We start from the raw sequence: 24351 nt of genomic DNA, 5'->3' as shown, positions 1-24351 counted from the left end.
ATCACTTTTAACTTTACAAAACTTTAATGAAAGCGAGATGCGTTGGCCAAGAAAACTTAAACTGCTCAGAGCTGAGTTAGAGCAGCATTTTGTATAAGTTTTATATGGGTGACGTCCTGCGACGAAGCACACCAGTACACAGTGTTGTGCGAGAAGTAAAATTGTGCCGTGGATGTCAAACTGATGTTCCAGACGAACAATGAAATAAAGTAGATTTACCTCTCTTACGCCAACTAACGAATGAATAACTGGAGCGACTTTTTTTCTTGAATACTTACGTCGCGAATTCATGGCGAACTTGGTAAGTCGTGCGTGTTCATTGTATACGATATTTTACACTCTGTTAATATACCACTACTTTTAAAAATTATTATATAGTAGGGTGGGGGAAAACGGGACGCCATTTCATTCTATGTTCTCGGGCCATTTGCTAACAAACATAACAAATTCAAAGAATTATAAAACAGCATCCTCACGACTCCCATGGACCGTTGTTAATTGTTTTAAACACGATCAGGATATTATGTACGAAAAGCGTCCCGTCTTACCCCAACCCAATATACTTCGTAATCGTTTAAACATGTTTTGTCTATAACTGGAACTATACCATCATAAGCGCTTGACACGTTACATTGGTTAAAATATAATTTGACCCAACTAAAAGTAAAATACATTTATCTCAAAAACTAACAGGTTGCTACAACAACTAAAACAGCAGAAAAACACAAGAGAACATCTATCTGAACGCAGCGCCCGCTGAAGTTGGTCCACCGCTCAGTTGGTTTATAAATCTCAGCACATCTTGAAGTGACCAGGATGACGTCATTTTTGCAACCATTCCGAGCTTTTGCCAGTCGTCACGGTTAGCTGCATGCGCATCTAACTTGAAATCTACTTTGTTACGCAGAACAGGGTAACCTGGGAAAAAAGGTAAAAAATATAAAAATGGGCATACAATATTAAAAATTAGCCTTTAGCCCAGAGTTGACGAGTTCTTCGCTGCTACCATTGTGGGTGTGAGAACACTGTTACAACGACTTTCATTGTCCCACCACTCAGCGATTAAATAAGTTACATTCCTTCGTAAAGCTTCAAAAAAACTGGCAAAAAACAGGCAAATTAAATAATATTAACTTAAAATTAGCAAAACAAATTATATAAAATTTTCCCCGAAAAAAATTAAAACTGACAAAAATTTAAAATAACTTGAATATCTCTTTTTTCAGAAGAGCACTTGCATAGTATGATACCATTACCTACCTGTTACAATGCATGGCACAGCCCTCAAGCCAGTATTATGTGCAAGTAAATTGCCTTCAAATGTATCTCGTTCATCTAATGGCAATTCCTGTTCCACCTTATTATCCATGGAAACAGCAAGAACCCATTCCCGCACTTCTTCTCTTTCTGCTTCCTGAATAAATGAATGAAATTTAATTCGTCTCTTTGGTCCCGATAACAAAGAACAAGAGAGACAAAAGCGAAAAGACTGGTAGTAACGGTAAAACAACAGTTGTTAAAACACGCTTATTGATAAAAAAAGGAAGAAATAATGTTTTGGGCAAAAGGCGTGACCGTTACACCCCTATAAACAAATAAAATGCAGTATTATTTCAAAAGTCTGAATTAATTAATCAGAAAAATGGTAATTAAGAAAAACAGCTATGTCTGAAAAAATCAGCCAAAACACACTTTTTTTATTTTTCTTACATTTAAATATTGTTTGTCAGGGAGTGGAACTTCAAATGGAATGTCCGTCTCCTGGAAATCTGAGTTGTCAATCAAATCTAATGAGCCTTCCTCTATTGCTTCAGATAGATCAAGGTACCTGGTTTATAATTAGAGTTGATATGTAGTAGCATGGGGTAAGATGGTATATAGTGGGGTAAGATGGTATATGGTGGGGTAAGATGGTATATGGTGGGGTAAGATGGTATAACATGGGGTAAGATGATCTCTATATACGAGATATGTTACAATAGAGTAAGATGAGACACCTTTAGCACATAATATCCCATATTTTCCAAACAAGTTTTTAACAATTAACAACGATCTATAGAAGTCAAGAGAATACAGTTTTATAATTCTTCAAATGTTCTTTGTTTTCTACCAAATGGGAAAACAAAATAGAATAAAAAGGTGTCCCATCTTACCCCAACATACCATATATATAACTTCAAAACTACGATAGAATTTATAATTAGATAAATATAACAGTTGTACAAGAATCTATATTTATAATTAGGTATGTATACGAAAATAAAAAATAAACAAAAATCTAATTTATAATCATATATATACAATATTTGTATAAAAATCGATATTTACCTGTTCCAAAACACGAATGCCATATTCAGTTGATCATTCGCTTTACAATACAAACCAGCTTCGTAAAATGCTTTATCTGCTGGTACATGTGATGTATAACGTAGCAATGATGTGGAAATCTTGTAAATGATTTCCCCCTGTTAAAAGTATTTATGTGAAGTACTAATATTTATTCTGTTACCTCTGCTACCAGGCATAGTATAAATAATATTTTAGCGGCTCATTTGGTAAAAAAACAAAAAACGCAGTATATTTTCAACATTTCGTCTGTCATACGGTGAGACTTCATCAGAGAATGTAACGCAACAGCACACGCAAACAAAAATCAGAAAAATGAGAAGATAAATGCAATAAGGGCAATGTAAAGAGGCGATGGGGGGGGGGTATTTATCAGGAATTAATTATTTATTCTTATGTGGTAGAAAAATCCATGTTTTTTGCGGCAATGGGCCAATCCTGGCTTAAATTCTAGGACCCATGGCGTGCCATGCTGCAGGTTAGGACGAGAAAATAAAATAAAAACGTGTCCCATCTTCCCCCCCCCTACCATATATAGAATATTCATTTGAAATAAAGGTAACCTACCATTCCACTCTGCTCTCCACATGCGCACCTTACAGCATAGTAATGTGAAATAAACATTAACGTCATGAACTCATTATAACTTGGTTGGTTGGTTTGGTTTGTTTGCTCCAAATTTTGTGTCTGAAATATTGAAAAATAATAAACTTGTGGTTTTAGAGGGTAGTAGGCCAATTCTGAGGTACTTTCTGGGACCCAGTACACTCGATATAACACAGGTGTTCTGTTTCATACACCTCGTGTCAGCTTACGAGTTACCAAGTATGTAACTTTGTCAGTGATTGTTTTTGGGATTTTTACATTTTATTATGTATGGCTGATAATTTAGACAACCCATTAGTGACCACTGGGTTGAAGCAATCGCCGTTAAGTATCTTGCCCTAGGACACATGCGCCCACAATGGTATGAGCGACGAGCCTTGAACCCATTACGTCTAGCCTAAGGGCAGGCAGTGTGTCATATATAAATGTAAAAACTTACCAAACCATGCAGCATATCACGCAGCATTGCCCACACTTTGTAATTATTCATATTTGGTGAGGACATTATATCATTGGATATACGTTTGTATATGTTGAAGTTTTGTGGGTTAGCGGGAGCACCTAGTGTAATGTTAACTTTGTTAAGATGGGCTATGATGGAAAAAGACAGTCATTATAACACGGTATTCTGTTCCATACACCTTGTGCCTGCTTATAAGTTACCAAGCATGTAACTTTGTGGGTAAAGTCGTTATAAAACGCAAAAAGCAGGCACATATGACTAACTGTATAAACAACCCATTAGACTGATTAGAGACCACTGGGTTGGAACAATTTTTGTCAAAATGGTAACAGGGCCAAGACTTGTACCTGGTTCTCCTGGTTTAGAGGCTTGACCAAAAATTTTAACTCAGATTTTTTCCAAATAAGTTTTAGTCTCGCAGCATTTGAAATGTGGTTAAAAAAATGTTTCAGTTTTTTGCTAAATTTTTGTTGGGGGAAAATATATTATGCGTTATACTTAGTAATAGCAGTAAATACATACCATGTTGAGCGTATAACTCAAGCACAGGAAGTGCTTTATCCTCCTTAAGAAGCTGTGCAGCATATAATGCAACATATTTGTGTAGCACAGCGTGGCTCTGAAAGTAACATAAACACTTGGCCGTTAAACATAACAATAATTTTTACACATTTTTCTTTTATTTAGGCAAATATGCAATAATTAGGTTAAATTAGTATTTGTAACTAAATGTGAGTTACTGTAAGGGTGTAACAGCCATACTATTTAAATTTAACTGATACCTTTTCACCTATTTTTAATTTACATCATACTTTAATAAATATTGTTTTGCGCATTTTTTCCTAACAGGTTAATTTAGATAAATTTTTGTCGTCCAGTCACAATTGTAAACAGAACATGTCATGTTAAGTGATAGAGTACTGTGGGGTAAGATGGGTCGCCTTTAGCACATAATATCCAAATATCCTGATTGTGTTTTAAACAATTAACAATGGTCTATGGGAGTCGTGAGGATACGGTTTAATAATTCTTTGAATGTTCTTTGTTTACTCCCAAATGGGACAACAAAATAGAATGAACAGGTGTCCCATCTTCCCCCACCCTAATATATACTAATTATGAACCTGTTTTTCAGCAGTTTCAATGCATTTTTCCCACTGTCCCTTCTCCACATACATATCCAAGGCAGCTATAACATCAACGGAAGCCATCTGTTTAAATAAAAAGTAAAATCAAGTTTTTGTAAAACAAATGGAGAAGCACATTACAGAATAATTAGTATTCTAGAATACTTTTTTCGAGTCTAAAATTTCTAAAAGAAAAAAAAAATTTTTAAATTATCATTTTTATAAAATTGGTAATATACTTAAAGAGCTGATGTAATGATGCCGTCTTTAAACAGTATATCAAATGCCGTAATTAGATTTAAAATTGTATTATGCACATGCAAATAATATAAATAATCTTTTAACGGCTCATCTGGTATAAAAAACGTAATGTATTTCCGAGGTTTCTTCTGCCATCTAGCAAAGTTTCATCAGGAAAAGTAAAAAACTAAATACATTTTACAAAAAACTGCAAAGTCTGAAGCCTTGCTAGATGGCGGACGAAACAACGGAAATACATTCATTTTTATACCAGATGAGCGTTAAAAAAATATTCATTATGCCTGGTAGCAGAAGTAACAAAATTAATAAACATTACAGTTTTAGTATCTCCATGGTGCTTCAGATGTTCCTTATATTTCGCATCAACATAGTTTTCAAGTTCCGGTGCGTAATCTCGGCAGACGCCTTTTGCTTTCTGGAATTCTCCCCCCTCCATGAAAGCATCAGCAGCTTCTTGTATCATGTCTACTTGAACGTACAACTCGGCAGCCTGAGAAACAATTTTGAAAATTAAGTTAAAAAATATTCAAAGTCAGAAAAATATCTAAGTCAGAAAAAAATATTTAAAATCTGAAAAAAAATTAAATGTTGAAAAACCAACAAGTCAGAAAAAATATTTAAGCGTTGGAAAAAGTCAGCCAGCAAGTGGAAAATCTGAGGTATCACAGTCAAAAACTATTCTTAATACTTTAAAATTAAAACTTTTCAAATCTAAGAATAAATAAATGTAACTTATTTATCCTCGCATGGAGGGGCAACTACAGTCATTATAACATGTGTGTTCTGTTTCACACACACCTGTTTTTTTCTATATATTTGCTGATATATACTATATATATTTATAATCCTATACAGTGACGGAACCAGATAAAAGGGGTGATTTCAGTTTGAAAAAATTCCGAGAAAATTTTTATATACAACACATTTTTTTTCAAGTTTCTATGTTTCAACCTCATTAACGCCTCTGGCTGCACCACTGACCATTTATCATAGCATATTAACAGGGTATCAAGAAATTCATTCATTTATATAAACAGGGATCAATTAACCTTAGCATGTCGTTGCAAACGAATAAACTTCGGTGCAATTAATTCAATAACTGCAGTTGACTTTTGTAAAGTTAGAAACTTCAAAGCAAGATCTGTGGCTTTGCCCCAACATTTTTCAAGGATTCTAGAAAAAATGCACAAAATTAAACTTAAATATTTGATTGTAAGGATGTTTTAGAGCAAGGTTGGTGCATTTTCAAGAATTTTACCAAAAAAAAATCAAAAAACAAAATTATACTTAAAAAGTTGTTTGAAAAGATAAATTACATAGTTTTTTTATTCAGAGCAGGGTTAGAGTACGATGCATTTTTCAAGAATTCTAAACAAAGTTTCATAAACAGAAAATTAAACTTAAAAATTTGATTTAAGGATAAATTTTAACAAGAATTTAAAAAAAAGTTTCACGTCTAGAAAACTAAACAAACTTGTTTTTAAGGATGAATTACATTTTAACAATTTTTAACAAATTAATAATAATATTTTTTTTTAACAAATTAATAACAATAGATAAAGAACACATTTCTGCATATGTTTATATATAAAATAAAACACACAATTTTAAAAGCTTACCTGTTATCATTTGTCATATCACTAGTTACTTTGCAGTAACAAGATATAGCTTGATTATAATCTCCTTGTGATTCCCATTCTTGCGCTTGTTTGACCATGCCTTCAACACCACTAAATGATAAACATATATATGTATATATATTATATAACCTCTTCCATATGATAAATACATATACAGGTTTGCATTTTTATTTTTTTATAAGAATTATTTTTTGTTTTACTGTGATCAATTTTTAGGATTTTTTTTAAGAAAACAAAGAATGCCACACTACTATAATAAATAAACAAATATAAAAATGTTTGAATTTAATTTTTATAAGATATATTTTGTTTCAGTATAAGGATAAATAAAGTTGCAATCTTGCAGTGGAGCTTTTTTAAAGAATATAAAGTGGATAAAGTAAAAATAAAATAAAAATAAATCGTAAAATAAACTTTGTACTTATAAAAAGAAAAAAAAAAGTGCACAAAGTAAAAAGGAAAATAAAAAAAGGTAAAAGGAAGTTTGTGTATAAATGTAAAACCAACAAACCTTGGTCCTTTTCTTGTCATTTCTCTCTCATATTCTCGTTGTAAAGCATCAAACTTAGATGGAAGATATTCGCGTGCAGTTCTTAATGCTTCATTCCATAAACCAGCATCTCTATTTATATTAAAAAAATATATATTACTTTTGTAGATATCACTAATTATATAACTAAATTCTTAGTCATACTTAAAATCACCACAAAAGTCACAGCACGGTTATATGAAACAGAACACCTGTGTTATATTAACTGTTAATCTGTTTGGGCATTTTAAGTTTTATTTCATGTAACTTGTTGTTTTTCTAATGTTTTTCAAGTTTTTTACATTTTTTTGGGGGTAATATAATTTTTAATATTTTGTGACAATGTCAAACAGAGCATGTCTAGAAAAAAACAACCCTCAACCCTTAATGAATAAAGTTTACCTGTAATATTTTACTGTAAGATCAGGTCGTTGTGCACGCAACAAATATGCTTCAGCTTGTTGAAATTCCTAAAATATTTCCAAATAATTTAATAAAAGTTACTTTTCTTTATAACAAAAAAAAATTAAATACAAAATTTTAAATAAAAAAAGTAAATAAAAGATAAAAAAAACTCAGGTTTTTTACCAGTATTTCCCATCCGTTCTTACCTTTTGTTCAAAAGCAATTCTAGCTTGTCCAATAAGAACATCATTGACCGAATCCGGTTCATATTGTTCGGCAACTCTTTGAGCTCCTTCCCAGTCTTGGTTGTGAACGTACCTAGGCAAAAAACATAAAATAAACTTCATTTTTGCTGTTGGTTCCCCTCTATTCGTTTTTTAAACAATATTATCTATAACTTTCGTATTTTTTCTCAAGCACATTTTACTCATTGTAAGTTTTTTTAAAGATTGTAGTTTTGCTACTAATTCCCATCTCTTTTAATAAATAGGGTCGTGTATCCATGTATTTTCTTTTAGTATTTTTGAAGTAATTTGTATTAATGTGATTTAACTTTTCAGGAATTTACTTTCTACTAACTTTGTTTTACTAACTTTTTTTAAAAACTAAGAAAAAAACAACAAAAAAAAACGATTTTGGAAGACAAAATCTATTTATTTATTCTTATCATAAATGTAAAACTGCTTATAATTTATGTTTTGTGCTACTTTTTCAGATTAATTTGTATTAAATAGATGCCACTCTTCAGGAATTTACTGAATGTTGGGTTTGCGTATGTTTTATCCCTTTGTCCTTTTCAATAATACTCATATCTTTAAAGTTGATATTATTATAGTTATCAGAGAAAAAATGTTTTTGTTTCATTAAACTTACATAAGCACTGCTTCTTTTGGTTTACCAGCTTTAATAAATTCTTGTTCAGCTTCTGGAAATTTTCCTGTAAAAAAAACAACACAAAAATAAATCACAAACAGTCTTTAATTTCGGGTCATACAACTTGTGCCAGATTACCAGTTACCACGTACGCTACTTGTGATATATTTTTTGAGATTTTTTCCGTATGGCTGTCAATTTAGACAACCAATTAAGTGACCACTGGATCGGAGCAATTGACATAGTGTCTTGCCCAAGGACACACACGCTTGCAATGGTAGCAGCGCTGTGTAGGCCACTGAACAAGTTATAATATTTTTAATGTCATTTTGTTGACAAGAAAACAACCGTTGAGTTTCTGTACAAAAGTGAGGACTAAGAGAGATCTTAGCAAAACTGTAACCAACGTATTAAATTACCTTCATCCTCAAGAAACATGGCGTGTTTTAGATGTAAATCCGGGGCTTTGCCCTGCATGCCTGCGCGAACCAGTTCGAACGCAAAATCAAACGCACTGCAAGAAAAATATGTTAAAATAAAACAAAAATTGAAATCACAACACAGTTATCAGTTTTAAAACTATTCTGGCAATTTTTTTTATACCAAGGTTTTGACGTCCTGTTCAGGTAGCCTTTAGCCAATCGGGCGAATTATAAATTGCTAATAAAGATTTGGTTAGGTGGGGAAATATGAGACACCTTTTCACTCTATTTTCTCGTCCCACTTAGTACAAAACAAAGAACATTCAAGGAATTATAAAATCATATCCTCACAACTCCCATAGACCGTTGTTTTTAAAACACGACCAGGATATTTGAATATTATGTGCTACAAGGGGCCCCACCTTCCCCCACCCTACTATATATCACATATATTTTGACAAATAATAAAAGCTTATTCAAACTAACCAGTTATCTGCTGCGTAATCAATTGCTGTTTCCAATAATCCAAACTTGGTGAGAAGTTTTACAGCAGAATCTCCACCAAGAGATCTCGCCCATAAATATGCAACCTAAACAACAACAGTTATTAATATATGTACTTATGAATGAACGAGTGTAAATTACTTTATCCTTGTACAGCCAGAAAACGACAGTCGTTGTAACGTGGGTTTTCTGTTATGTATGTACCTTTGTGGGTAATTATTTTATTTTTTATGTATGGCTGATAATTTGGACAACCTATTAGTGGCCACTGGGTTGAAGCAATTTCTGTTGAGTGTCTTGCCCAAGGACACATACACCTACAATGGTAGCAGCGATGAGCCTTAAACCCATTACCTCTGGCTTAAGGGCAGGCCCGCTAACCAACAGTGCCAAGGCGCCAAGTCATTTTCTTAATTCTTAGCCATACATAAAAAATAAAAACTATCACCAACAAAGTTACATACATGGTAACGCGTAATCTGGCACGGCAGTGTATAAAACAAAACACCCATATTAGAATGATTTTCATTTCCCCCCCCCCACCCGCAAAGGATAAAGCAAGTAAAAAAATACTTGGTAACTCGTAAGCTGGAACGAGGTGTATAAAACAAAACACCCATGTTATAACTACTGTCTTTTTTCCCCTTCAAGGATACAGCAAGTTACATACATGCTCACTCTTAAGCTGGCACGATGTGAATAAAACAAACATTACAACAACTGTCTTTGCCCCACCTATCAAATATAAAGCAAGTTTCATTCATTCACTACAAAGTAATAACGGCATACCTGCTTATGAGCTGCCCCACCATGAGCCTTAGCAACCCTGTAAGCATCTTCCCACATGTCTCTCTGCCTGTACATGTTCACTGCATTCTTCCATTCACCGGGTTCAATAAAATGTTTCTCCGCTTGTTGCAATAACCCTTCATTTTCTAACTCCTGTTAATCGTATGAAATTAAGTATGTGCAAACTTTATTTTTGCTTGGTTCCTTGTTTACGTACGCAACAGTTAAAAATAGTTGAAACAAAGACAAGGCAAAACGTCAAAACTACTAGACAATTAACACCAAATGATTTTAAAATTTAAAAACAAAAAGGGAACTTATTTAAAGAATTTCAAACAACTGACCCATTTAAAAAAAATGAAATAAATAAAAAATATCTAAAAACCAAAGTTACCTTAGCAAGGTGCAGATGTGTGTCGTTAATTAAATCAGGGTGGTAGTCTCTAACCAGTCGTAACATATCATCGTATCGTCGTAAATTTTTATGCATCGTTATCGCTAGGTCAGGTTCTTCCACAGTTAAATACAATCTGTTTAAATGGTTGTTCAAATCAAGGTATATAATATTGTGTGTGGACAAGGTCCTGCAGCGAGGCAGGCCATGGGTCCAAAAATTTAAGTCAGGATTTGCCCATAATTGTGCAAATTGGCTCATATTCTATTTTACCTGCTTTTTTGGTTGTTTTAAAAATTATTTGATTTTTTGTACCTTTTCCCGCTTTTGGGGCTTTTTGGTTAATTGAAAAACTACTAAAACACTGTTAAAAATTACAAAGCACTTATAGATGGACAAAACACATACACAAGAGACAATAATTACAGTAGCATCATCAAAAACTAAAAAATACTTTACCCCCAAAAAATCTCCTCATGACCACAAACTCTTTATAAATGAAAATAAAAACCAAACCAACCTTTCTGCTTCTCTATATTTTCCCTTAGCTTCTTGTTCTTGTGCAGTGTTAACATACATAGAAGTTATTTCTTCAGGTTCCATACATGTTTGCGCAAGCGTGTGTGCCTCCATCCATTGCTCTGATGCTAACAGCAACTTAACGGCTTCGTTTCTTGAACCAGCTTTCATGTACAGCCTTGCTGCCATCTGTTTGTAAAAAGTTTACAAAAATTGTGAGATAAAGATAAACATAATTTTTATCAAATTTTAAAATTAAATTTTTTTTTTTTAAAAAAAGGTTTGAAAAAATCTTTTGCGGAGTTTGGAAAACATTTTGTTTCCAAGTTGTTTATACAAATATTAAAATTGTATGACCAAGTGTTATATTTGTAATAAAGACTCCAAAACTTTATGTGATTGCAACTTTTTTCATTTTTTGTTTAAATTTTGGAAAAAGTGTGAAATTTGACACCCTACTTTTACTATTGTCATTTTGTTTAATTTTCAATAAACCTAAATTAGTTGTTTGTGTTTACAACTTTGGCACCTACTGCACTATTTTTGGGCAATAAATAAACAGACAATATAATTGAATGTTACTTTATCCTCGCAGGCGGGGGAAAAAATAAAAGTTGTTATAACACAGGTGTTCTGTTTCATACACCTCGTGCCAGATTGTGAGTTACCACAAACTTAACTTATTTATCCTTGCATGGTGGGGCAACGAAAGTCGTAATAAAACAAATGTTCTATTTCTTATACCTCGTGCCAGCTTACAAGTTACCATGTATGTTACTTTGTGAGTGTGTTTTTTCTGTATGGCTAATAATTTAGACAACCCATTCGTGGCCACTGGGTTGGAGCAATTGCCCTTAAGTGTCACAAGGACACATACGCCCACAATGGTAGCAGCCATGAGACTTGAACCCATAACCTCTGATACTTACTTCTTGGTCATTTGTTTGTGAATAATGTTCCCCAATTTGGTGATAGTACTTTCTACTCATAGCAGGGTCTTGAGCTTCTAAAATTAGAATCGCCTTTTTAAACTGGCGAGCTGCAATAGCAGATTCAACAGCCTTTTCTGTTGCACCAGCTTCAATGTAGTGGTTGATAGCTGAAAAACAATTTTTGTAAAAATTAATAATACTTTAACAAAAAAAATATTTTTTAAAATAATATTTTTAGAAAATTAATAATGATGTTTTTCTGTATTATACTGTTTTGAAAAAATAAGAAGATTTTTCATGTTTTTTTGCATGTTATTTAGTTGAAATTTATAATAAAGATATATAAATTAATAGAAAATGAAGTGGTTATGACATGGTATATAAAAAACACGCCAAAGGGTTAAATGTACAAATACGAATATTTTCTTAAATAAAATATTTTGCCCAGAAGACTATTCATGATAACTAGACTGTTATAATTTGAAATAAAAATATAGGAAACTGCTAAACCATTACTTTAAAAAAATTATTAATAAATTTTTAAGTGTTAATTTTTTGTTATTTTGTCTAATAAAGTCCAGTCATGCTAAAAAAAAAATTTAAATTGGATAAAAAAAAGGACCACACACTTTTATGTGTTACTTTAAAGTATCGTCAGAATTTGTTAAATTGGTGGGCTAACAGTTCAAAGTCAACAATTCCAATTTCAAATTTAACACAAAATAACTAAATTGTGGGCTCTGTAGAAATGGGAATAGTTAGGGTGAGAATTTCAGAATTGGTGGCTTGAAGTTTAATATAAAATTTTTCAATATAAATTCTTTTGAATGATTGATATTAAATTGACAACTCTAAAATACGAGCTTTGAATTTGCAGCTGTGGATTTGGGTAGTACTTTTAAGGCGCCAAACTTACTAAATGAAAAACTATTTTTTTCAAATAAAAAAACCTAAAATACAAATAGCGTACAAATAAAGAGTACATTTGGTGTAATAAAGGGAACATTAGACCAACTTTTCAAATTTACTTCTGAAAATTTAAATTTTTGAACTTGTTTTAAAAAGTTGAACTTTTAAAAATGTTTCAAAAAGTCTAACTTTAAAAATTTAAACTAATTTTACCAAATTTTAAATTAAAAAACTGTTCTATAAAAAAAGTTTCTATAAACTTTTCTATAAAAAAAACCTGCATCGAGTTGTTTCTGTGAAGCAAGATATTCTGCCCATTCAAACTCAAGTCTCACAACTTCCGATGGAAAAGATGAGCGAGCTAAATCAACTGCACGCCTGTTGTGACAGAAACGTTTATTAAAGGAACATAGGTCGAGACAGAAAGCGGAACTTGGTCAATTAAACTGTAGTCGGAAAAAGAATAAGGGGCGTCACTTTGAAACGTAGGGGGGAGGGGGGGGGTTGGGGTAATGGGCCAAATCTTGCTTAAATCCCAGGTCCTCAAGGAACTTATCAACAGAGAATAGAAGAATATTTGTACATTTAGCTTTATTTAATTTTTTCTGTATAAAAGCATATTTTGTGACTCGATTATAAAAATTGTTTCTGGAGATGTGATAAAGTTTACAATGTTCAACTATAAACTTCATTAATTAAAACAACAGTTCTATTAAATACAATAAAAACCTAAAAGCTTTGTCTCTTCTGTAACAATCCAACGCATGCTGAAAGTTCCCTGTTTTTTCGAACAATTCTCCAGCCTGTGTATATATATACATATATATAAAAAATAATTGCACCCTAAACCCACATAACATGCATGTATGGATATATGCATAACACAGCAAACAGAATTTTCTCTTCAAAAATAACAGTGAAGATTATGTTATTCAAAGAACGAAGGGAGGGGAAGGGAATCAACAGCAAAATGACAGTCGTTAAAAAACGCTACATATATAAAAATGGGTGAAAAACTTATTTGACTACTAGCTTTTTGAACCTAATGATGCTTTCTTTGCCTTAAATACACGATGCATCAGTTGATAAACATGGCTGTTATACCCAATATATATATTACTACAATACAAATCACCTGTTCATTCAAGTCGTACTTTAGCAAACCGGATGCGATTTGTTCCATTAAATTGCGATTTGACATCAAATCCTGTACATAATATTAGTAAGCGTTATTGCTGTAGTGAAACTAAATAAAATTTACGCTTTGAAGTTGTATTCTGAGGTTTGAATTTAGTAAGTAGAGCTTTTCAGGACAACTGTAGTTGTGAGCTGTCTTTTAAACTTTAAATAATGCTTCTCTAATCATAATAATTTATATTTCATTTCCTGGGATGGCTGTTTTCCCTGTAAGTCTATATTTTAACATTTTTTATATGTTTACAAAGAAAAAGCATTCATTATACTAAATTCGAAATATAGACCACATTTGAGCATCTCTATCCATATGGAAATTTTTCATTTTCGTTAGTATGCTTCTTTAGGCATCGAAACCCCATATTTAAATGACTTCCACAGCGTGACACACTATGGGTCCTAATATTTAGGCCAGGATTGGCCTATTGTCCCCAAAAACTCCAAATTTATATTAGTTTCCACAGCCTGACTTTCCATGGGCCTGATATTTAGGCCATAATTGACCCATTCCCCCACCCCCCCCAAAAAAAACATATTTACCGATCTTGAAAGACTTAGTTTAGCAGCTCTTGCAGGGAGACCAGCTTTCATATATAAGGCAATGGCACCGTGCCAGTCTCCTTGTTGTTCCTTTAATAACCCCGCAGATTCATCTTGGTTGGTGTCAATCAACCACTGGTAGTAACTGTTACGAAGACTTGCCAACTCTGGATGATTCTGCGGAAAAACACAAGGTTTGTAAAATTTAGAAGAAAAAAAAATTAGCGGAAAAAATTGTTAGAAAAAAAGTTTGGCAGAAAAAAAATTGGCGAAAAAAATATCAGAAGAAAATTTAGCTGAAAAAAAATCTGACAGGACAATAATGACAGAATAAAATTTGTCAGCATAAAATTTGTTAATTTGACATAGAATGCAGAATAATGAAGTTTTTTATACTGTAGAAGTAATTTTAATAACATAACTGGTTCAAAGGATTTAATAAAAAAAAAGAAATCATGTTTAGGTATGTTTTTAAAAGCACACACCTATAGAATATTAGAACTATACCTTAGTTTCAGCAAGTGCAATTGCTTCGTCCCACATATGCATTTCCTGGTAGAACTGAATACATTCATTCAACTCGCCGTTTTCAAGGTAGATCTGAATTTAATAAAGAAAACTTCAAAGTATATAGCAGGTTGGGGTAAGATGGGACACCTTTAGCACTTAATATCCAAATATCCTGATCGTGTTTTAACAATTAACAACGGTCTATAGAAGTTGTGCAAAATACAGTTTTATAATTCTTTGAATGTACTTTGTTTGCTAAATAGGACGAAAAATAGAATGAAAAATTGTCCCGTCTTTCCCACCCTACTATACAAAACTGCAGGTATTCTAAATTACGCTTACCAAAAAATAGTCAACAGCAAAATGACACATTCATACTACAACACAAAGTTAAAGTTATATTTACCTGCTCAGCTTTTTTGAATTGTTTTTCCAAGATAGCGAGTCTAGCTTGTACTTTGTAGTATTCCACCCCATCTTCAGACTTCTGTGTATAATGTAAAGATTTAATAAAAAAACATTTATACGAGATTCATATTTTTATTATTTTAGGTAAAAAATTTCTAAAAAGGGAAATAAAAAAAAAAATTTTAAGTAAAAAAATTATCACAAAAATTTTTTATACAATTTTTTTTTTCAAGTAAAAAACTTATCATTGAAAATAACTTACTGTTTCTGAAGCATATTGTTCGGCCATTTTGTTTAACTCCTTCAAGAATCTTGCCTTAGATACATCTCCGAGTGCAGCAAAGCATCTAGTGTTATAATATTATAATGTACGACCAACTCTGGCCAAAATTTTTTGAGTAATGGGCAAATTCTAGTTAAAATCTTTTGGGTAATAGGCCAAACCTGTCTAAAATTATTTGACTAACTGGCCAACCCTGGCCTAAATGGGGTGTGATTTTACCCATATAGATAGATTCCACAAAATTTATGATTTTGAAATCAATTATTAAATCATAAATGATTTATTTTATGATTTAATCGGTCTCCACCCGAAAAAATATTTAAAAAAAATAATTTTTAGGAAAAAGTTTCGAAAATAAAATTTAAATTTCCCAAAAAAATCTTGGGGGGATTTACATTGTGCATCGTATTAAAAGTTTATTCACATACGTGTTTTTTACCCACCTTTCAGCAATAATAAGTTGTCTACCAGCAAGCGACAATTTACTCAAAGTTTTCCACATTGCTTCAGTTTCAGGAGACATTTCCAGTGTTTCCAGAAATGAAGTTGCTCTGAAAAATTTCACAGAATAAACAAATATTGTGCATCACTGGAAATATTGAAAACCTGTGTATTAACCTAGAGGAACTGTGTTTAAGGCTCGTCACTGCTACTATTGTGGGCAAATATGTCCTTATAGTGTCCTTGTGCAAAAAAAAAACTAACAGAAATTGCTCCAACGAAATGGTCACTAATGGGTTGTCCAAATTATCAGCCATACATAAAAATAAAATAATTACCCACAAAGGTACATACATGGTACCGCGTAGTGAACATGAGGTGTATGAAACAGAACACCCGTGTTACAATGACTGTCGTTTTCTGGCTGCACAAGGAAAAAAACTCCCAAAAAAAACAAATATATAAGTTACATTCATTCATTTACTAACAAACAAGCAGAAACAAAACCTACCTGTTAAAATCTCCATCATCAATGGCTGTTCCAAACTCAATCAAACCTTCATCGAGAGTATATCCGATTGTGTTTACTCCCTCTTGAACTAACACCTAAAAATCGAAAAATTTAAATTGAAGGAGTCTGTAATTTATGATTTTGTATATATATTCAAGAAGAAGCATTCAATATGCCAAATCCGAAATAAATTTTAATTTTCTTTTTTCTAATGGAAATATCATGCATTGTCGCACTGCCAAATATTTGTTATTCCAGTATATATTTTCTATGCGATTTTTTGCTGTTCTTTTATTTTGAATCTGGGTTGTTTTGTTCTTTGTACCTATTACACAACAATAACATAACAGTATATGAATGTAACTTGCTTTATGCCAAGAAAACGGCGGGCGTTATAATACAGGTGTTCTGTTTCATACACCTTGTGTCAGCTTACTTTCTTTAAATAATAAACAACCAACCTCAGTCTTTCCTTCAGTTCTTTCAACCTCCAAAACTTCTCCTTTTACAGGAAACATGGTGACACGTTCGGGTGCATCAACGTTATACCAAACACATAAACTTTCGCGATTTTGTGCGACCAGAACATCGCTTTGAGGAACCCACTGTTAATTATACAAGCGTTATAGCAGTAAGCATTTTTTATTATTCTTTTAATATAAAAAATATGACATTATATGTATAATAATGTTGGGAAAAATGGGACACTTTTTCATTCGATTTTTTCTCGTCCGTAGTAAAAAAAAAACATTTAAAGAAATATAAAACCGTATCCTCATGACTCCCATAGACTGTTGTTAATTGTTAAGAACACAATCAGAATATTTGGATATTTTGTGCTAAAAATGTCCCGTCTTTTCCGCTCTATTATAATTTAAATCAGCAGCAGACATCTTGGTTGCAGTAGCAAATATTTGTTATTTTTTTTAAATTTTATAAAAAATATTTACAGGCCAAATTGTAAAAAAGTGGGCACCACAAATTGAAAAAAAGTGGACAGACCAAAAAACCTAAATTTAAACTATTGTGCTAATGTAACATTATCTATTTTAACTGTTGGAATAATGCAACATTACATGCGTTAATATTTCACCTGCACAAACGAACAGTAGTTAAGCAATGTTGTTTTGGCTTCTCTTTCAAGATCATATAGATGAAGCCTCAATCTTTTATCACGAAATACAAGTTTTCCAGCTGAAAGATTGAATATTGTTGATCAAAAAATTGATAAAATGGTTCAATAAAAAAAAAATTCAACAAATATACACAAAGTACTGTATATATTAAAATATTAACCCTTAAAGGTTGCGAAAAATTATTGGAAAAGAAAGGGGTCGAGCAAAAAAAGTTTGGAAAGCCCCGCAATAAGAACATCACTATAGTAATTTTACACTACCTGTCTCATTCAGTTCCAACCAATCCAGCTTTGAGTTGTGTTGAATTGAAGCAACAGAATAAGAGGTGGAAAGGTCAACTGAATAAAGAATAAATGAATGTAACTTGTTTTATTCTCGCATGGCAGGGCAATGATAGTCGTTATAACACGGGTGTTATGTTTAATACACCCCATATCCACAAGTTACCAACTTTGTGGGTGTCTATTTTTATGCACGACTGAAAATTGAAGCATAACTTACAAATAGATATAGTTAGAGGTCTAGGGCTTATTTAGGCTTTTTCTCTTTAGGTGACTTGCCAATGTTTAAAAACTTAGTGTTACCCCTCACGGATATATATAGTTTGGGTATTTAGGCTTTGAAAATGCACAATGATACAAAATTTTTGATTATATTAATTGGACTGCTAATGTTAAATAACTTAGCTGTAACACTCACGAATGGATATAGTTTGGGCATCAATCAAATACGCCATCTTCTTATTATTTTCAAAGACTTTATGTGAATGTTGTCGTTCGTTTAGCCTCACACTTATAAGATGCGGATTCATCATCTCTGTGCGAACTGAACCCAGAACCTCGTTGCTTCCATATTCAACCAAACTCAGTTCACCTTAAAAAACTTAACCATTTTAAATGATAAAGAGATTCTTCTTTAACTTTTATTCAGGCAAAAATTGTTTGAATATATCTTGCTGTATCCTTGTGTGGCGGGGCAACCACAGTCGTTACAACTTGAGTGTTCTGTTTTATACACCTGTTGCCAGCTTACAAGTATGTAACTTGCTGTATCCACGCATGGCAGGGCAATGACAAGCAGTATAACACGAGTGTTCTATTTCATACACCTCGTGCCAGCCTACAAGTTACCATGTATTTAACTTTGTAGGTGATTTTTTTTCTGTATCTGGCTTACAATTTAGAAAACCCACATACGCCCACAATGGTAGCAGCGTCTCGTCATGGTCCTTTAGCTTTGGCTTAGGGGCAGGCACGGTAACCACTGTGCCAAGGCGCTAAAAATATTGTACTGGCACATGGACATTCTAAAAAGTTGCTAAAGCATTGTCAAAAGTGTGTAAAATATTTTAAAAAAAAAAGATGGACATTTTAATCTAATAAAAGCAATTAAATTTCAATTTATTCATTTTTGTGGTATTGGGCTTTTTGTTATTGTTTAATTACCCTTTTAAAACAGTCACCCACAAGTTATAATAACTCTATTCTACATAACAACCTGCATTGAAAATCATGCAGACGTTTTCATTTTCAAAGAAAAACTTTTCGTTTCCCCCACTGCCTTGCCAAGTAACTTCAGATAAGCGATTGGTCAACAGATCGCCAAGTAACAAGGTATCTGATGTATGACCAACTAAATATCGATCACCACCCAGAATTTTTACTTCATCAATCTGAAAATGCAACAGAACATAAGTTTTGATACGAAAAACAAGTTTTTTTGAACGATTTTGTCATTTTTAAGTTGATTTTTCTTGTTATTTGAGTTTTTTTTGGTTTAGCAATTTTGAGAAACAGTCATAAAAAGATGGAAATAACTTTAAAAAACGAAAAGAGATGAAGAAACAGTAAAACAGCAGTTGGAATAATACCTCAAAGTATAAGTTATGGAACCTGATATTTACTCTTATGTAAAATGCAACAAATTGAATGGATGAATGTAACATGCTTTATCCTTGCGCGACGGGAACACATTTTAACACAGTGACCAGAGATTTTGATTAAATGCAAACAAAATCGGACACCTATGGCAAAGTTACATATGCTACAAACCACAATCTTACCTCATAACCATAATGAGACTTCAAAACAACTCTGGTTCCGGTGCTTAAGTTTTTCACAATCACCTGCAAACAAAAATATTGGTAATTCAAATATTGTTTATTTCATACCTATTTCATATTTTCCATTATTATTCATTTCATACTTTTTATATTGCCCTCACTTATAAAAAGGCTACATTATATAATATCTAAAAACATAAATGAATATAACAACAGTCATTATAACACGGGTGTTCTGTTTCATGCACCTCATGCGGGCTTACAAGTTAGGAAGTATGTTACTTTGTAGAAGATAAATTTTTTATCGCACCTGTGAAAGTCCTACATAGGTCATTTCAAACTTGTTTTTATAAATTGAACGACGAAGACAACAGTCGAACAGCTCCACAGCCCCACATAGTGTCCCCTGCATTAAAATACCATAGAAATCATATAAAAAAGTAAATAGACATCATATACAGATGTCCAAATACATCATTCAAAAATATGGCATACAAGTTTATAAACATCCTATAAAAATACCCACACAAAATAATATATAGAAAAATGTTCATAGACATCATATACTAACAGCGCATAACCGAGATCCATCTCTTTTCCACGATAACGCAGTTATGGTGTAGAGGTTTTTGATTTCTTTTTTCTTTGCTTCGTCCCACGAGCCGCGTCTAGGGCTGTAGTTAAACAAGCGCAACCTGGATATACAAAACATCATGTTTACAAAACTAATATATGATTATACACACTGGCGCAGCCAGAAAAAAAATAATGGGGGGGGGTTTAATCAAAAAATATTATTATAATATTTTTTTTTTTATTATTTTTTTTTGGGGGGTGGTTAAAAAAAAGGGGGGGGGGTCGCGACACCCTAAACCCTCCCCCTGGCTGCGTTTCCAAGAATTTAAAACAGGGGGTTAACAAGTTTAGTAAGGCATGCGCACAAAATTTTTATCTCAGTTTAAAATGTACAGCATTATAGTGGTGGTGTCTCAATTCATTGTGGACAGAGTAACAATTATACACTTGATGCCACATATCCGAAAAAGGAGTTTAATTTTTTTCCGGCTACACCACTGCAATTTATTGTAGGCAGAGTAACAAATACACTTATTGCCACACCCCACACGCCTAGTGGGGGTGTGGGGGGTAAAAAAAGGTTTAATAACAAATTATTATTTTTCAGGTTAAAACCTCCCTTTATTTGTTTCTGGCTGCACTATGGCAATTTATTGTAGACAGAGTATTCGATTTGATTGAGGTCCTGCACCGTGGCATGGGTCCTAGGATTTAGGCCAGGATTGGCCTATAACCCCATTGTAGACAGAGCAAAATACACTAAAAACCTCATACCTATCATAACTCCCAATGACAACACTTTGTCCACCAGGATTTACAGCTGCGACCATAAATTCTTTTTCAGTTTCATCCCGGGAATAATCAAAGTTTTGAATCGGTCTGCTTTCTTTATTATACACCACAACACGTCTGTCGCAGCCTGCTACTACAATGCTGGAAACAAAATAAAGTTAACTTGAAAACTTATTTATTCTGCAGAAATGGTAAACTACTCAGAGTTACATGAATGAATGTAACTTTTTTATACTTGTGTGGAGGGGCAACGACAGTTTTTATAACAAGGGTTTTCTGTTTCATACACCTCGTGCCTGCTGCCCTAGTTTTCACATATTTAACTTTGTGGTCAATTGTCTTTTCTGTATGACTGACAATTTAGAAAACCCATAAGCGACCACTGGGTTGGCCCTTTTCCCTTAACCGCTATGCCCAAGGACAAATACACCCACAATAGCATCAGTAATGATTATGAATCCTAAACTAACTTCTGGATAGCACAGCACAATTATTCTGTTTCTATTTTATTTAATGTGGGTAAGGTACCACAGCATAGCATAGCATGCCATGGGTCCTAGGGTATAGACCAAGATTGGCCCATTACCCCAACACCCGGGGCGCTACTGCATGGACTTTCCTATTCCATTTTATACACCATGTATTCTTACCTTGATGTAGCCCATGCAAGGGCATATGGTGGACATGAATGGGTCAAAATTTTGCCCTGGGATTCGCCACTTCCTTCATCATCAAAGAAATATCGAACCAAAGTTCCGTCAGCATGGCCTGATATTATTCCTTTGCCTGATTGGCTAAAAATATAATGTTGTATTTAAAATAGAAAAGTAATTAAAGTGGTATCGGGTTTAGCATAGTATGTATGTGTTTGAATAAATGAATGAATGAATGAATGAAAGAATGTAACTGTGTTTATATGTTTTTTTTTATTTTAAGTAGTGCTTTTGAAGTCTAAACTTTGGTAAAAAGAAGTAAATGATGTATGCTATGTAAATGAGACACTTTTTGTTAAAAGGATGCAATAAATTAGAAGAAAATGTGTATAAATGATGAAGAAGCAAAACGCATAATTAACTAAAAAGTGTAAAAAGAGAAAAATGCAAACACCTAATTATTATTTCAAAATAGGAAAACATCAAAAAAAAACAAAAAAAAACAGGTAAATTATATTTAAATATATTATTACTAACTTGTTTGTAAGTGAAACAACATAAGACTCTGTTCCATATATTGTGGACGATTTGTTGTTCCTTGTGTTGGCGAGTCTAACCTTACCTTCTGCTAAACCAAACACAATAGCATTTTCCATTGGCCATATTAAACATGTAATTGCACTCTGTAAGATTAAAATGAGTTTTAGGTACGAATTTCATCACTAACGTAGGTTTATAGAACCAGTTATGGAATAATGCTATACAAGTTTAGGAAAAAAGAGGACTTGCATTTTTTTGCAAAAAAAGGTTGTTTTGATGGATATACAAATAATATAGACAAATTTGTTAGAGCTTAACAGGGCAATTTTACCAGCAAAGGCCTATGTACAAATTTTTTTTATCAAAGCCTATTGCCAGAATTTTTGTTAAACCAAATTTTTTAAGGCAAATCCTGTAAAATGTTTCGTTGTTTTGTAATGACTGTGGTGTACAAATGCATGTATTACATTACTATAGTGCACATGGTTTAAAATTATTTTTTTTACTTCGAAAAACTATATAACACTGTCTAAAATTATTGATAAATGTATTAAAAAAATATTTACATATATATATATATATATATACCTGTTTCATAAAACTAACTGTTTAAAGTATTTATTTATACATTTTGAAAAACTAACTGTTTTAAAATTATCTATAAATACTTCATAAAATTACCTGTTGTAAAATTATATATATATATATGCATATTTCGAAAAAAACTAACTGTTTCTGTCAAAAAATGTCAAAAATTCCCACCGTTTGTACAAACTTGTTGCAAATCACTTTTTTATCCCCCCATTCTTCCCCTATCTTATAAACATAGATGATGTTATCAGTTTGACCAAGTGCTATCTTGGTGGAACATGGTGAAAAAGCAATCGCCTTCACTGAGTAACTCTTTTTTCCGTACTGAAACAGAATTAAAAATTACAATTTATAAATGGGTAGATTAGATATATTTACTGTTAATTCACAGAAACTTATAAAAGGGTATTGTTAATAAATATTAGTGATATTCAAATTATTTCTTATTTAAAATAAACAAACAAGTAGGCCTATATAGATAAAAAACCTTTCATATTTAAGTTTAATATAATATAATATTCTGTTATTTCCGCTACCAGTTATAACAATGTAAAATAATTTATTTTCCGCTCATCTGGAATAAAAATTTTAATAACAATATTTTATATCAGACAAGCCGCTAATCAATTTATTTACTATGATAGTTATACCTTTGAATCAATTGGCTTTGATGAAAACTTATCTCTTCTTTCGCCATTTTCATCGTACAATAAAATCACTCTATCTGAAGTACACACTGCAAGTTTGCTGTTGTTCGGTGACCAAGCTAAGCAACAGATCTTTGATGCACCGATCTATGAACAAAAATGTGATAATAGTTAGTATATGTATTGATTTTCGTTTTTCCCTTTTTTCTTTTAATTATTAGTTAATCCTTACATCATCTACCGTTCTTACCTCTAAACATAACTAGTAACAACTAACCCCGGACCCCTAACAGTTTTCATCAGCCTAATATGCAAAGTACCAGAAGATTCTTCACCAATGCTAAAAACTAACTACTAACCTCTATAACCCCTAACTATAATTATAGTGAACAATTTAGTCTCAGAATAAACCTTAGACCTCACTGTTACCCAGTGTATACTTATTTACCAGCTCAAAGATTACGAAAACATATATTTAGAGAAAAAATAGGATTTTACAAACCTGCGGGTCCAACAGAGTTTTCATATGCTTTAACTGCATATTTATATATCCGTAGTAAGCATAAACAACGAACGTTATATAGCTCTATAAGAAAGTAAGATACTTTAATGGTAAGTTAAAGGGTTTTTGTACAGAACACATAACAAGCTCTACACAACATTTTTTCTTTGCTGTAATAATACATTTTACGAAGATTGCTGATTACGTTTCTATGTGGTAAATCAAGCTGTCCCACTATAAAGATCA

The 24351-nt window shown here is 32.4% G+C and overlaps 1 protein-coding gene across 2 annotated transcripts; it reads right to left on the bottom strand.

Annotated features, from left to right (window-relative positions):
- Positions 1-627: 627 nt before the first annotated feature.
- On the bottom strand, positions 628-24282 carry LOC149734194 (intraflagellar transport protein 172 homolog). 2 transcript variants are annotated; one of them, XM_089881760.1, is made up of 44 exons: positions 24106-24282; positions 23607-23750; positions 23128-23280; positions 22363-22508; positions 21823-21966; positions 21155-21313; positions 20376-20499; positions 20115-20210; positions 19805-19867; positions 19240-19414; positions 18442-18615; positions 18003-18080; positions 17700-17800; positions 17068-17211; positions 16607-16701; positions 16098-16205; positions 15634-15718; positions 15370-15447; positions 14961-15053; positions 14454-14630; positions 13855-13926; positions 13449-13522; positions 12997-13097; positions 11808-11977; positions 10880-11067; positions 10360-10495; positions 9966-10118; positions 9159-9262; positions 8670-8764; positions 8251-8314; positions 7584-7695; positions 7375-7442; positions 6955-7065; positions 6423-6533; positions 5853-5976; positions 5120-5293; positions 4540-4626; positions 3938-4034; positions 3392-3513; positions 2914-3033; positions 2329-2465; positions 1711-1828; positions 1261-1414; positions 628-918 (listed from the first exon to the last, which is right to left on the bottom strand). In XM_089881760.1, the coding sequence occupies exons 1-44, from the start codon at positions 24142-24144 to the stop codon at positions 737-739; spliced, it is 5250 nt and encodes a 1749-aa protein (XP_089737886.1). In that variant the 5' UTR covers positions 24145-24282; the 3' UTR covers positions 628-736. The 2 variants fall into 2 exon arrangements, with proteins under 2 accessions (XP_089737886.1, XP_089737885.1); XM_089881759.1 differs by having other exon boundaries at positions 15370-15450; positions 24106-24281.
- Between the last annotated feature and the right edge of the window lie 69 nt (positions 24283-24351).

This window comes from Ciona robusta, chromosome 7 (genome assembly GCF_009617815.1).
Source record: "Ciona robusta chromosome 7, ASM961781v2".
Classification (NCBI taxonomy): domain Eukaryota; kingdom Metazoa; phylum Chordata; class Ascidiacea; order Phlebobranchia; family Cionidae; genus Ciona; species Ciona robusta.
The sequence above is the reverse complement of the archived record's forward strand: the minus strand, read 5'-3'. Positions and strand labels throughout refer to the sequence as shown.